This window comes from Typopeltis vanoorti, chromosome 16, assembly GCF_054136105.1.
Source record: "Typopeltis vanoorti isolate ZY-2024b chromosome 16, IOZ_Tvanoo_1.0, whole genome shotgun sequence".
Classification (NCBI taxonomy): Eukaryota; Metazoa; Arthropoda; class Arachnida; order Uropygi; family Thelyphonidae; genus Typopeltis; species Typopeltis vanoorti.
Genome location: NC_143564.1, coordinates 29,335,687 through 29,350,238, shown reverse-complemented (window position 1 = coordinate 29,350,238; position 14,552 = coordinate 29,335,687). Strand labels below are relative to the sequence as shown.

General features: G+C 35.4%; 1 protein-coding gene across 1 annotated transcript in view; it reads left to right on the top strand.

The window, feature by feature from the left end:
- Window positions 1–14,552, top strand: part of LOC150097913 (TBCC domain-containing protein 1-like) — a 349,586-nt gene that overhangs the window by 240,047 nt on the left and 94,987 nt on the right. Inside the window, exon 13 of the mRNA XM_090406629.1 lies at window positions 591–713. Within this exon, the coding sequence (XP_090262755.1) occupies window positions 591–713 (123 nt within the window). The remainder of the gene's footprint in view (window positions 1–590; window positions 714–14,552) is intronic.

Here is a 14,552-nt window from a genome sequence, read left to right as displayed (position 1 = left end):
ATAATATTTATATTATATGTTAGTTGATTAATATATAATATTAAATATTATAATAATTTCTATCCTGTCCTTCTCATCCGTCACTTAGGACAGGTTGAGTCCCCTCCTAATGAGGGGTTACTGGTGAATTAATGCAGCCGGTTCGCCACTCCTCTGCTGCATCCCCTAAGGATGATATTCATGAGGATGAAAAACCCCAGATAAACTGGGGGGACCCTGCTGTTCACGCCCAAGAATGGCTAACTTGGCTATGGCTGAGGAAGATCCTTAAGCTCCTCATGTCATCGACAGGAATCGAACCTAGGACACTCCTTCCCCAGACATATGGTTGCTAAGGGCATAGCCACTAGGCTAACTGCATGGACTATAATAATTAATTAATAATAATTATATTTATTATATTATAAGCCATTGTCATATTATATCATAAATCACTTTGTGAAATTTCTTCAATTTTTACTTGAAATAATTTCACAAAGTAATGAAAAAACTTTTTGATAATTGTTTTAAGTAATGGTGAAGATGTGTTTGTTTGTGTGTTTTCTTTCCCAAAAGCTTCATTTAAAAGTTAATGTATTTTTTATTTTTAGAATTGTCTCAGTTGAACAATGCCAGGAATGTACAATAGTACTTGGACCCGTAGCAGTTACTCTGGAACTGTCAGAATGTAAAAAATTAACAGTCCATGGATTAGCAAGAAGGATACTTATAAGGTAGCATAACTGCTATTATTTAATATTTTGAACCTTTGCAATTTATATTTGAAAGAAATAATTTGTTTTATTTGCTTGGTGCATTTGTGCAGTACCTGCAAAGGATTTGGTTCCTAGATTTATTTGAATCAAAATTAGAGCCTCTTTCCTCTACATTTTTTAATGTCAAAGCTTCCACTTCCATAAAAATAAAAAGATGACCAGTTTTTTAATTATCTGACTAATGAAATATTATAAGTTATAAAGCACATTCATTGTATGGACTTTTTTTGAACAGTTGAAGGTTGTACCTTTTGGGGGAGCACAAAGTTGAGAGGAAGCTATTCCAAAGCTCAGAAGTAGGTGGAATGAAATAGAAGGAAGAGAAATGGGTTTAGTAAGTTCTGGCTGGACTGTAAATGGATGTCGACTAGTAGCAGCTTTTGTTCTTACAGTTTTGGAAGTAAGTGGAGGATTAATAATGGTTAGCTCAACATAGCATTTTCTATGAAACAGCATAAGCACCTGTGAAGCAGCATAAGGGAGAAATTAAATGCTTATAAGAAAAGGATTAGTGTGGATCTGCAAGAGAGGGATCATCATTTAATCACTCATAATTGGCCAGATTTTGGGGATTTATTATTATTATTATTAGGGGTTAATAAATTTAGTTTAATCCTTTATCCAAGTGTGAGCAAACAAAGTTTGCGCCTGAAAGTATCTTCAGGACTGGGGTAAGGTGATACAGCACCAGGGAAACTCGTTGCAAAGGTGGAGCAAGCTACCAACACTCCTGTCTCAGTATCTCCTATAATGCAAAACACATCTCCTTGCGGATATGTCTAATGTTATGCATTAAGGGAAGGGCCACTACCCAGCCTAGTTTCGACCTTTATTGAGGTCTCTTCAGTGGGAGCCAGGCCCAAGCTGAGATACCAGGCAGAAGCATTCGCAGGTCATCTCTACCTATAGGAGTTGCCAAATGGTGTGCCACCCTTTTTTTTGGGTGGCACACCAAAATGGCAACTCCTATAGGTAGAGATGACCTGCGAATGCTTCTGCCTGGTATCTCAGCTTGGGCCTGGCTCCCACTGAAGAGACCTCAATAAAGGTCGAAACTAGTCTGGGTAGTGGCCCTTCCCTTAATGCATAACATTAGACATATCCGCAAGGAGATGTGTTTTGCATTATAGGAGATACTGAGACAGGAGTGTTGGTAGCTTGCTCCACCTTTGCAACGAGTTGCCCTGGTGCTGTATCACCTTACCCTAGTCCTGAAGATACTTTCAGGCGCAAACTTTGTTTGCTCACACTTGGATAAAGGATTAAACTAAATTTATTATACTCTAACCAAGTGAAAAATAAACTTTCAATATTATTAGGGGTGCTTAAGAGTCAAAGCCATATAACTGAGAGAAGACCTCCACATAGCCTTTCAAAGAATGCAGAGAACCGATCAGGGCATTTGATATAATGTCCAATCCTCACCTTCTCGTGATGCACCATGTTAGGTATCTACTTGGATACTGAATGAACAAGGATGGGCTGGCAGTTTGAAATTTAGCCTACCAAATTGTATACATACTGGCTTAAACCAAAATATAAAATGATGGTACAACATGATAGAATTTCATGCCAGATGAGGTGTTGCCCAATAAAACAAGGCTGCTGTTGTTTTCCCCAGGGCAAGCAGTAAAAAGTCAGCTACTGGAACAAATCCGAAAACACACCCCAACTGAACATCACCAGAGTTGAACATCGGTACTATCAATATAAGAAGCCTGAATGGCAAAGAAATGGAGCTAGCTGAGGAATTGGATAAGTACCAGATTGATATAATAGGGATGACTAAAAAAAAAAAATCAAAAAGTGGTGAAATCTTTCTGAGCAATAAATACAAAATGTTATATTCAGGCAATGACAATCAAAGAAAAGGAGTAGTCATAGTATTCAACACTAAATATGAGACTTATTTGTATGGCCCCACAGAAGGTTCTACTAAGGTGGAAGTGGGGGAATTTTTTGAGTCTTTAGAGAAAGCAACTGACACAATGAAAAAGGAAAAGTTGGTCCTTGTTGGGGATCTAAATAGCAGAGTAGGAAATGATTGCCAGACATACAAAAATATAGTGGGAAAATTTGGAGAAAAGAGCAAAGCTAATAATAATGGCAAATACCTGTTGGAATTCTGCTCAGGACATGGACTGGTTATTACTAATGCCATGTTCCAACATAAGTGACAGTGAGCTCAATGTTGTGTACAACAATTTGATAGCTTATAACGAAATGGGCACTCATTAACTGAACAACCTCTTCTGCATCTGTAACTCAAACGCCATCTGGATTTAGAAGAGTTATTCTTTCATATTCATTCATTCTTTTACTTGTGGTATATCGATAGAATTCTTGTAGGTTGTCTTTAGCACATAGAGCCAGTTTCTTTTCATACTCAGACTTTGCTTTCCGTACAACAGACATCGTCCTTATGCACACCTGTATTCTTTCCTCGTCATCCTTTTCTTATGACTCTCTTGCTTGATAAGATTACACATCCATTTGACTCCTACTCAATTTATTCTTTGAACTCTCGGAACACATTTTGATATCGCATCATTTAAGTATTGTTTAAATGTTTCCCATGTACTGTCGATATTCTTTCCATCCAGCAACTGATCCCATTTCACTGAACTCAGTATATTCCTCAGTTGGTCATAATTTCCTGCTTTATAGTTCAGCATGTAACCTTTTCTCAATGGAATAATCGTAAACTTAGTCACTTCCCAAGTGAGTATCGCATGATCACTGTCACCAACCAGAGGCAGAATAGTTACGTCTTTAACTGAAATGCCCTCTCAGACTATAATCAAATCTAATACTCTTTGCCCTCAAGTTCCTTCTGTCACATGCTGATTGAGGAAGTTGTCTTGCAACAGCTCACTAAATGCATTTTCATTCTTCTCATGAGATTCTACTTCTATCCAATCAATATTTGAATAATTAAAGTCTCTTATTATGATTACTCTTTTCATGCTCATCTTTTCTATTTGGTGATACATTTTTTTATCACTAGCAACCGACCCCACTGTGTGATTGATCTTGTTAGATTCCACCTCACACCAGATGTCTTCAAACTCAGTTCCACATGAAATATTGTTAGTAGCAGTACTACAGTCATAAGTCTCGACTAACTGGATTCAAGTCATCCTATATCATTAACACCCCCCTCTCGTATCCTACCTATCCTTCCTAAAAATACTGTAACCTTAACACTCGATACCAGTTAGTAGGTCTGATTGTGTTAGCCAAGTCTCACTAATACCTACAATCTGAGGTTGCAGCATATTGACTAAGGCAACAAACTCTATACCTTTGTTTCTGATACTCCTAGCATTCATACAGTATTATGTGTACAAACATAATAATCTACCTCTTTGTTCTTTTGTATTGTCTTGTTTGCAGTCTGCCTGACACAGTTGGACAACTTGCAGATCTCTATTCTTTAATGCCTTACACATGTAGACAACTTTGCACACATTTGATGGGTCTGAACTGGACGAATACAAACCCAAAATTGTTCTCTCCTCGTCAACATTTCCATGACAAAGCCCATTCCCGTCATTAACACAGCTATATAACATTGTCGCTCTTACACTCACATTTACACCATTTCTCCCTTTATAATTTAGTTTCCCTGATTCTCTACATTAGGTCTCATATCAGTTATTAGTTTTTCTAGACTCCTGATACCAAATGCATTCAGGTGTTGGCCATCCTTATACAAATCCAATCTTCCCTCAAACTCACTTCCCACATCCAAAACTCACATCCATTCCTTCTACATAGCCTTCACATCGAATCATTTGTCATCATAGCCATTCTTAATTCATTTTTATCATAACAAGGTAAAATGCTGACAATTTTCACTCTTGCCTCTTCAAACAACTCTTTCATGTCCTCTCTCATACTGAACTTATCGCCAGTTAAATCGTTAGTACCTACCACAACTACGATTTTGTTTACTTTTCTTTTCTGTTTTTGAATTGCTTCCTTTATATTCTTAATTTTTGCTCCAGCAAAATGCGATGTTATAAGTTGCTCATTTATAGCATGTTTTATTATAGAGTCATCATACCAAATAACTTCTTTCTTTTTACTAACAACGTTACATACCTGATTTCCGTTATTTCCTGACTTACCTGTTTCCTTGCTTTGTTGGTTCTTATTTTCCTGTTTAATTTTCTTTTTCTCCTTCTGTTCATTTAAAAACCTCTCAACTTTTTGCAATTCCCGCATTGTCTCTCTGATGCTCTGCTTCAACTTTGCTATTTTGGAGGTTAATTCATTTTCATGAACCTCCTCAATAACCTCGTTAGCGGGTCTAACCTTCTTGTCCCAACCTTTGGTGTTTTTTTTAGCATTACATTTCTTGCCCTTTTTTGGTGCCATTTCAAACTTAGACTAAATATACAAATATCTTAATAAAAATATGTGATAAAATATTAAATACACTGAAAAACTATGTATATCGTGTTAACATTTTTTACTGAATTATCATTTTTACAGGTGATACTGTTATTTGTACAGTTGCACAGGTGAAAAGTTGTGCCTTGAGTAGAAAGTATACTTGAGTGTTTAGCAGCTGCAGAAGCAGTGGCTGAGATGCATGTTTGTAATCAGAAGACTGGAGGAGTAGGTCAGCCACTGCTTCTGCAGCTGCTAAAAACTCATTTCCTTAAATGAGTTTTTAAGGAAATGAGTTTTTCCTTAAAAATCCCAGGAAAGGAAATCTGACAATTTTAGATATCTGGGTATTATAAAAAGTTAAAGGAAATAATGCGAGATCCTTCTTATGAGAAATTATAAATGACTAAGTTTTGGTAGCATTGAGGGTTTTAGGGCATTTATGGTAGATCTTAAGGCTTCTAGTAATTGGGAACTGCAAGGTTTGTCAAATGAAAGAGGCATAGAACATACTGTCATTTGCAAAGCTATGGATAGGATTTGAAGTTAGTGAGAGCACATCATTTATGTACAGGAGGAAAGGAGCAGATGCAGTTCCAGAGCTTTAGAATAAGATCTGTACTTTCATGGTTGCTCACTATCGACCAATGATAGTGTTGGATTCTGATTATGTAGAGATTACAGTAATTATTATTTGCTTCAGAATCCAACATGATCTTCCATCACAAAGGCTAGACTTGTAAATATTATTTAATGTAAACAACTTATTTTACAATTTAATATTCATATAACTACTTTAATTTTGTCTAATATCTAATTATTTAATCAAAGATATATGTATTAATAGTGATAAGACTGTATTAAATATTATTAAGTTATTTTAATTATTACTATGTTAATATTATAAGAACTTGTATTTGATAATTTAACTGCGCATTATTTGAAATGTAAATATTCCTTATTTATTCCTATTTGTAGAAGTTTAGTGTTGTGCAATACCTCAATTTTATTATATTTTGTTTGGTTGTCATGGAAACGTATGTAAGTGAACGAGCACGTTTTTGGAACAGAACGTGGGGAGAAAGTTGAAAGTTTACTAAAAAGGAATTTGTTAAAGAAATCACGAGAATAATTTAGGCAGGGAAAAACGTATAAATAGTGAGGAACGCTGGAAAAAAAGCATTAGAGATTTATTAGAGAGGGATTGGCATTAGTTTGGAATCGGAGCATTCGGCATTCGAAAATCACAGTGCAATAATAGCGAGTTGGCAAGTCACTCAAGCAGCTAAATAAAGTCTACTAGTCGAGAAGCGGTTAGCTTATAAGTTTCAGAATAACAAATAAAGCTACGGAAGATAGCTAAGTGATTACGAATAGACTAACGATTACTTGAGTTGAGATTTAATTTCAGGGCTGACCTGTCAAGGATACACAGAATCTTGAAATAAAGCACGGAGTTACTAGAATAGTAGAGGCTGTAAAAATTAAAGTTTACTGTTAGCTGTGCTTAGAATTATAGTGCCTAAAGAATTAATCGAATGCCGGAGGAATGAACAACTGTGCATATAAAACCTAAAGTTAAGGAATTATTGTGTATTGCCTTATTTCATGAGTGATCAGTAGTACTTTATGCAACAACGTTTGTTTATGTGTATTGTGACGGATGGTTAATTCAGTTATTTCTTAGAAGAATTTATTTAATGAGTGCCGTTTACTGTTTAAAGTGTTTACAGTTGTAAAAGGTGTAAATGTATAAGTAGATGAAGATAGAAGATTATCGGTAAGATTATTCCAACCATTAATACGCATGGATTAATATTCCCATACAGAGAAGTGTGTGTGAGTTTCATCCTAGAATTTCCCTATACCAACAGTAACTATTTCGGAATTAGCTGAAGTGTAAATTTAAAGGTGGTTGCTTGTAAAGTGGTGTTACTGCGATTTTATTGCATTTAGAACTTAAAGAACTGTGAGAAGACTGTATTACAGATAACAGAATTACCATTGTCTGAGTTTGCATGACTTTATTATCAGAAAGACTGAAGTGTTTATAACTTATTTAGTATTTTGATCTTAAGTGTATAATTTGTGATTATAAAATTAAATATTTGTTTTTGTTAATCTAAAGTTGTGTTTTGCCTGAATCTCTTTTACTGCACCATTCATAAAATATTCGAACCAAAGCGGGTAAATTAAGTAAGTCAAATATACTCAGCCAGTATATATTTTAAGGAGAAATAGTTGAAGGTTGATTTTTCTTCAATTCTTGAACTAATTCAGATATAGAGTGGTGCAGTCTTTAAATATAAATTTTCTCTATATTTGAATTAGAAATCATCTCACAACTTATCAATTAGTTAAGAACATCGTAATTGTAATCATGTCGGATCCAAAGTATAGATTAAGAACAAGTAGGATCCAACAATAGTGAGCAATCAGAGAGGGAGCTGGTAACCTAGTTGCAAAGAATAGTTTGCTATGCCTCTATGCCTAGCCCACTCAGATGCCATAGAAATGTTAAGAACTTTCATGTGTTACTTGGAAAATTATGGATTTCAAAATTATCACAGTATTCATATTTTTGAGTGTCCTGAACAGCAACTCTGACTTTTAGTTAACTGAAAAATTATTTCTGCCAAGTCGAATAACTCAGTCTTTGTGATTGAGTAACTTAATCACAGTTATGATCGAATAACTCATTTGACGCAATGGTAGTGCCAGAAAGCGTTGTGAGTGATAATATGGTGTAAATGAACCGTTGTTGTTCCATATGTATGGAATTAAAAGATTCCATACATATGGAACTCACATGTATGAGATTCATTAGACAATTATTTTCTTCTTTGATCACTTAATGGTACCAGTGGTGATGATTGTTGCCATTAACTATCAAAGTTGTTTAGACAGTTGTGAGTATTATATATAGCACAGATGAAATTTATATTCAGAAAAACCCCAATAAAAAACTTGAGGTACGGAAAAGTTTGGCAAACAAGTGGAAAGGCTTATGTGTTGTCAGAGCAGGGCTGGATTAACCATTAAGCAAAATAAGCACATGCTTAGGTCATCATGGAACGGGGGGACACCACAGAATTTCTGCTTTAGTTAGATGACGAATTTAATTTAAATTAACTTTTAATTTAGACTGTTTTCATCTTTCATCATTGTTTTCATCTTTTCTTACTGTTACCTACTTTGTTTTAATAAATAATGACGTGTAGAAGGCCTAATAAAACTCTAACCACGTGCATGACAGTTCGTTTACACCATATTATCACTCACAACGCTTTCTGGCACTACCATTGCGTCAAATGAGGTAATTTTTTATAATTAACGTAACCGTTTTATTTTTTATTTTCCTGTCTGTGTTAGGTCTTGTTTTAATAAATTATGTCTTATAAAAGGCTCCAGAAGCAAATATAAAACAAATCACGTGGTTGTCTCAGAAACCTGCCTCCGGTAAAAGGCCTAGCTGTCGCAGAAGTGCGACTCCGGTAAAATAAGAGTTAATTAAAGCACAAGATTCAACTGTAAGCCGAAAATTAAATTGTTCGTATGATTTTGCCTGTGATATGTGTAACTGCGTTGATTGCCACCTAATATTCAACAACGTAATATTTTTATTTCTGTATTTAACAGATCCCAAGAACCAAGATGAAATGTGTTCAGTTAGGTGGTGCATAAAAGCAAAGCGAAAACTATCAAAAAAGAAACAAGAGGAGACTTTGGAATTAGATTTCAAGACTGCAAAGCTGACTGATTTCTTCACACAAGTTTCACAACATTATATACCAATTCCTGATCTGAGCCAATCTCTGTCATCAGAAGTGGACACAAATACCACTTTTGATCACTTCAAAATCAAAATATGTTGGAATCATCAAGGTGTCACAAGCAGGTTCATCTAGCACTTCTCACTATGCCTGTAAATTCTCTTGATATCTCTACTGCAAATGTTGATGCAAGTTGCTTTACAAAACATTCTGAGGTTGAAATAATTGCTGAAAATGAAAGTTTATTTGGCCATGGTGATGGTGGTGAAATGATTCAGTCTGCAAAAGATGAAGTAAATATATCAAAAGATCCAGGGTTGTGGCTTGATTTCTCTGCTGATGACATGGCTTATTGGACTGCTTGTGGATCCAGTGACTGTCAACACCACAATGGGCCATTTGACGTCTTACCGACATTTCAGTAGTGGCAAACCAGTAAGATACTGTTCGCAGAAACTTTTTGTTGGGACAAAAGCCAATGGTGAGGAATACAAGAGAGAGTGGTTATTGTATTCACCATCAATGGGATCAGTTTATTGTTTTGTTTTTAAACTGTTTGCTCCTAAAAATTTCTCACATTTTGTTACAAGAGAAGGTTTCAGTGACTGGCAAAATACTATTGTAATTGATCAACATGAAAAAAGCACTACTCACCGAAACTCTATGCTAACATACTTAACTCGCAGACAAGGTGTAGGGTTGGGACAACAGTTGGAAAAACAAATTCAGGAAGAGTGTGATTACTGGGAACATGTCCTGGGGCGTGTCATAGATCTATGTTAACTGAACGTGGCTTAGCTTTTCGAGGAACAGAAGAAAGATTTGGATCATTGCAAAATGGGAACTTTTTAGGGCTGCTTGAGCTCATAAGTCAGTTTGATTCATTTTTAGCAGGTCACATTGCAAAATATGGAAATTGTGGCAAAGGAAATCCTTCTTATCTGTCCAAAGCCACCTGTGAGGAACTCATTCAAATGATGGCTCAAAAGTGCTTATTGTTGATGAAGTAAAATCTTCTGGTTATTTTAGTTTGTCAGTTGATTCAGCACCAGATCTGTCACACATCAACCAGTTAAGTGTTGTACTTAGGTATTTAAAAGATGGACAGCCTATTGAACGCTTTTTAAGGAAATGAAAAACCATACCAGTGAGGAAATGGCAAATCAGGTGTTGCAGTACTTACGTAAAGTTTGTCAGCTAAACATTTCAAAATGTAGGGGTCAGTCAACGCTGCTAACATGTCTGGGCATTATAAGGGGATGCAGCAAAAAATTTTAGAAACAAACAAGTTTGCTATATATGTGCCCTGTGCAGCTCATTCACTAAATTTGGTAGGCCAAAGTGTTGACTGCTGCCAAGAGGCAGTTAATTTCTTCTCTACAGTGCAGTTGCTCTATACCTTTTTTTCAGCCTCAACCAGCCGGTGGACAATTCTTAAAGGTTATATTGGAAATGAAAATGTCTTAAAATCCCTCTCTGATACCAGATGGGAGGCACATGCTATGGCAACAGCAGCAATTTTGAAATCTTTCCTTCAAATTTTAGAAGCGTTGGACTGTATAGTCAAAACCAATCACAAAAGGGAGACACTAGAAGAGAAACAGATAATATTGCAAGTAAGTGCAACAGCTAGAATTCATTTTTATGTTGCATTTTTGGAATGAGATTTTGCAAAATTTCATAGAATAAGCCAAGTTCTACAGAATGAGGATGTCAACTTAAAAACATGTGCAGATCTGTATGGATCATTAGCTGACCAATTGTGCACTTCACGAAATGAATTTGAAAGATATGAAACAGCTACAAAGGAAGTGCTACCAGATGTTGATTACAAGGCAGCTCAAACTCGCAAACACATCAGAAAGAAGGTACCCAATGACGGAGATGCTCCAGAAGTATATCTGAGTGCCAGAGATAAATTTCGTATCACCACCTTTTACACAATTGTTGACAAACTTGAAACTGAGATGAGAAGAAAGGGGAGATATACAAAGAAATATCAGAGAGATTTTCTTTTCTAAGTGATGTACCACATAATGCTACTTCAGTGACTTCATCATCTACTGAAATTGAAAGATATTCTCAGTGTTGTCAAAAGCTGATTGATGTTTACCCAAAAGACTTGAACACTAATTTCTCAGCTGAACTTCAGCAATTTCAGTCATGCTGAACTTTATAAAATAATTGTAGAAGACAATATTGAGTGTGCCTTTCCAAATGTAGACATTGTCTTTCGTATATTTTTAACATTAATGGTTACAAATTGCTCAGCTGAACGTTCATTTTCTCAATTGAAGTATATTAAAAATCCCAGTAGAACAACTATGCAACAAGGCAGGTTGAATGCCTTACCTCTACTAAATATAGAAGCAGATGTGTTACGTAAGATTAATTTTGAGGATCTGATCAAAGACTTTGCAATTAAAAAAAGTAGGAAAAAACTTTTCAAATCTAAATAAAGTTGAAGTATACAAAAATAAACATTATTTTTCATCTTACTATAAGTTTTGTTTCATTTTGAAAAATAAAAATTTATTTTATGGTTTATATTGTTTATATTTTGGTGCCCCACATATATATGGGGCACCAAAATTTTTTAAGTGCTTAGTGCCTCTATGGGTCTTAATCTGGCCCTGGTTGGCAGTACTGTTAGTTAACATGTACTAACATGAAAATTTTAGTATTAAACCTACGACAATGTCATAATGCTAAGATTTATCATAAATGAAATATATGAATTTGTTTAAGAACAAAAAAGCACTTTTTTAAATTAGTACAAATCAATTTCCGCAGCTCCAAATCTCAGCTCCCTAAAAAACCACAACAAAAAAATTTCAACCAATCAAAATACTTAAGAGCTTGACACAGCCTACGTAATATACACTATGAAATTTTATTCTGATGACAGCTTTCCCAAAGCAGTCTCACTTCACCCCATAAATAAATTTAATCTTTCAGTCTATATTTTTATGTTTTACTTTCAAGTCCTTCACATTCTTTTCTTATCCTTGACAGTTTTCATGTTCTAGTTTTTAACATTTTAATATTTTTCATTTTTAAATTTTACAACTTTTATAGTGTATTTCCTAATAGCATCACATCATTCGTTACTGGATTTATTCTCATCTTTTAATAGTATCCTATTATTTTTACACTTCTTTATTCTTATCTGTTTCAAATTTTGAAATTCAATGGGGCTCTATCTTACTATTTTATCTATCACCAATATCATACTTATTAGTTGTCATCTACAATCTCGACTCCAAATTTCAAAGATTGTTATTGCCAAAAGAACAACAAAGATAGGCAATATATATGATTGCTTCATTAAATTTTTATTTTTTTTTTTAACTATAAAATAGAGTTACAGTCAAGAGCCACATTCTAATCTAGATACCCTTATAACAAAAAAGTTTTGCTCATCTCTTTATATTAATGATACAAAAGGAGCAGAATGAGCTCAAAGTTCAGAGACAATATAAAGAATGTGGGTTTCACTATAATATGGTTTGTAATTAGTGCAAAATGCATTATAGTACATTATTGTAATTTCTTCAGAAAGGCATTTATATTGACTACATTTTACATCAATAGTTATTTATTTCATTGGAACTTAGAAAATTAAGGCAGAACACATTTCTAGGCATTATAAAGACATTCTTGAACATTCTTGGTCATATTTATTGCGTTGAAATGTCGAGCCACAGTACACTGTTGTAGCAGCAAAGATGTTGCCATTTTATGAATTTTTATCTGCAGCTTATTACCCCTTTATATGCAATTTTGAATGAGAATGGGAAATGTAAAATAGGTGAAGGACTTAAGTAATTTTTGTAGAAAGACTTATACGCTGGTTAAACATAACTAAATACTTAAGGAATTGACAGCGTACACTAGAAATATAAATTAAATCAAGTTTAATATATACTTTCTGATATTTCGGCAACAGTATGTTGCCATCTTCATGGGACCTTAAGATAAATATACGTGCTCGCAAGTACTACATAACAGCAAATGAGAAACGAAGTAAGGAAGCTACCATTTTCCTAAAGTCCTGATGGTGTCCCCTGGCAGCCTATGTTCTTGGCCTTTGGGCTGAAGTTCTTCTGATATATGTTTCCCAAATTTGGGGCAGTCTCATGCATCCAAATTTGTTAAGGTTTGGCATGTTCCTAAGGGCTGAGGCTGATTCCATGAATAGTCTTTCATATTTGAACTTGCTGTGGTGTATTACTGTGGCGAGTATCCAGAGTATGGTCTGCAAGCCCAGAGTGGCTGTACAGGTTAAATCGTATGTAGTCCTTGTGTTCTGAGATTCTGATATTTGCTGTCCTGCCTGTTTGGCCATAGTAGGACAATTTACAACTGCAAGGGACCTAGTATACACCAGGTAAGTCTAGGGGAAGTGATTGGTCTTTAGTGGAGCAGATAAGGGATGCCAGTTTTCTATGTGGTCTGTAACAAGAGGTCAAGTCATGTTTTTTTTTAGGATTTTGTTGATTTTTTCCAAGGTGCCTCAGATGTAGGGAATGGTGATGGATTTAGAGTAATCTTTTTTGTGAAGGTGGGGAGGGTGGGTTGTGGATAACTGGTTTTAGTATTTTTAGGATTTTTTTTTTGGGGGTGGGGTTGGCCATTGGCTGAGAAAGTGTTAAGGATGTGATTTAATTCAGTAGTTAGGGCTTGATCATTTGAACAGATTAGTTTTGCCCTGTTGAATAGTGTCTTAATTACTCCATATTGTTGTGAGGGGGGAGGGATTGTTGGTGAATGTATCTGCCTGTATGGGTGGGTTTTTTATAAACTGAGAAAACCAAGGTTCCATCAGGTTGGTGGGTGACTAGTGTGTCTAGGAAGGGGAGACTATTGTTTTTCTCTTTATCTTGATTCTAGGGTATTGGTTGTTAAGTGTGTTAAGAAGGAGAGGAGTGTATCCGGGCCATGTGGCCAAATAGTGAACACATCATCAAAGTAGCGAAGCCATATGGTAGGTTTTTGTGGGGCAGAGTTTAAGGCTTTCTCTTCAAAAGTCTCCATAAAGAAGTTGGCCAAGGATGGGGAAATTGGTGAACCCATTGATATCCACTCTATCTGTTTGTAGAATTTTTCCTACCAAACAAAGTAGCCTGAGTTCATTGTGAACTGAAATAGGGCTGAGATATCGGAAGGAAATTTAGTTTGGCTTTAAGCTTTAAGGTTTCTTTGAGTGGAACATTTGTGAATAAGGAGGAGACGTCAAAACTGACCATTATGTTGGAGTGTAAGATTTACTATACTGGCTTTGAAGTGGGCTGAATTTTTTAAGTGTGATGGTGTGTTGCCAGTATAGTGTGAGAATGCTTTGGCTAAATATTTAGCTAGTTTGTAAGTGGGGGAATCAATGCCATCCACTATGGGACATAATGGCACATTTTCTTTATGTATTTTTGGGAGCCCATATATATGGGGGGGGGGGGTCTAGAGTTATATGGTTTTAGTCTGTTAGTAATCTCCACAGGCCAAGAAGTGACCTTCTTAAGGAGCCTATGGAGTTTTCTAATTTGTGAGTTGGTGGGATTGTATTCAGTGGGGAGGTAAGTACCTCGATCTAATAGTAAAGGCTTAAGCTTACCTGTGTAGTCATTAT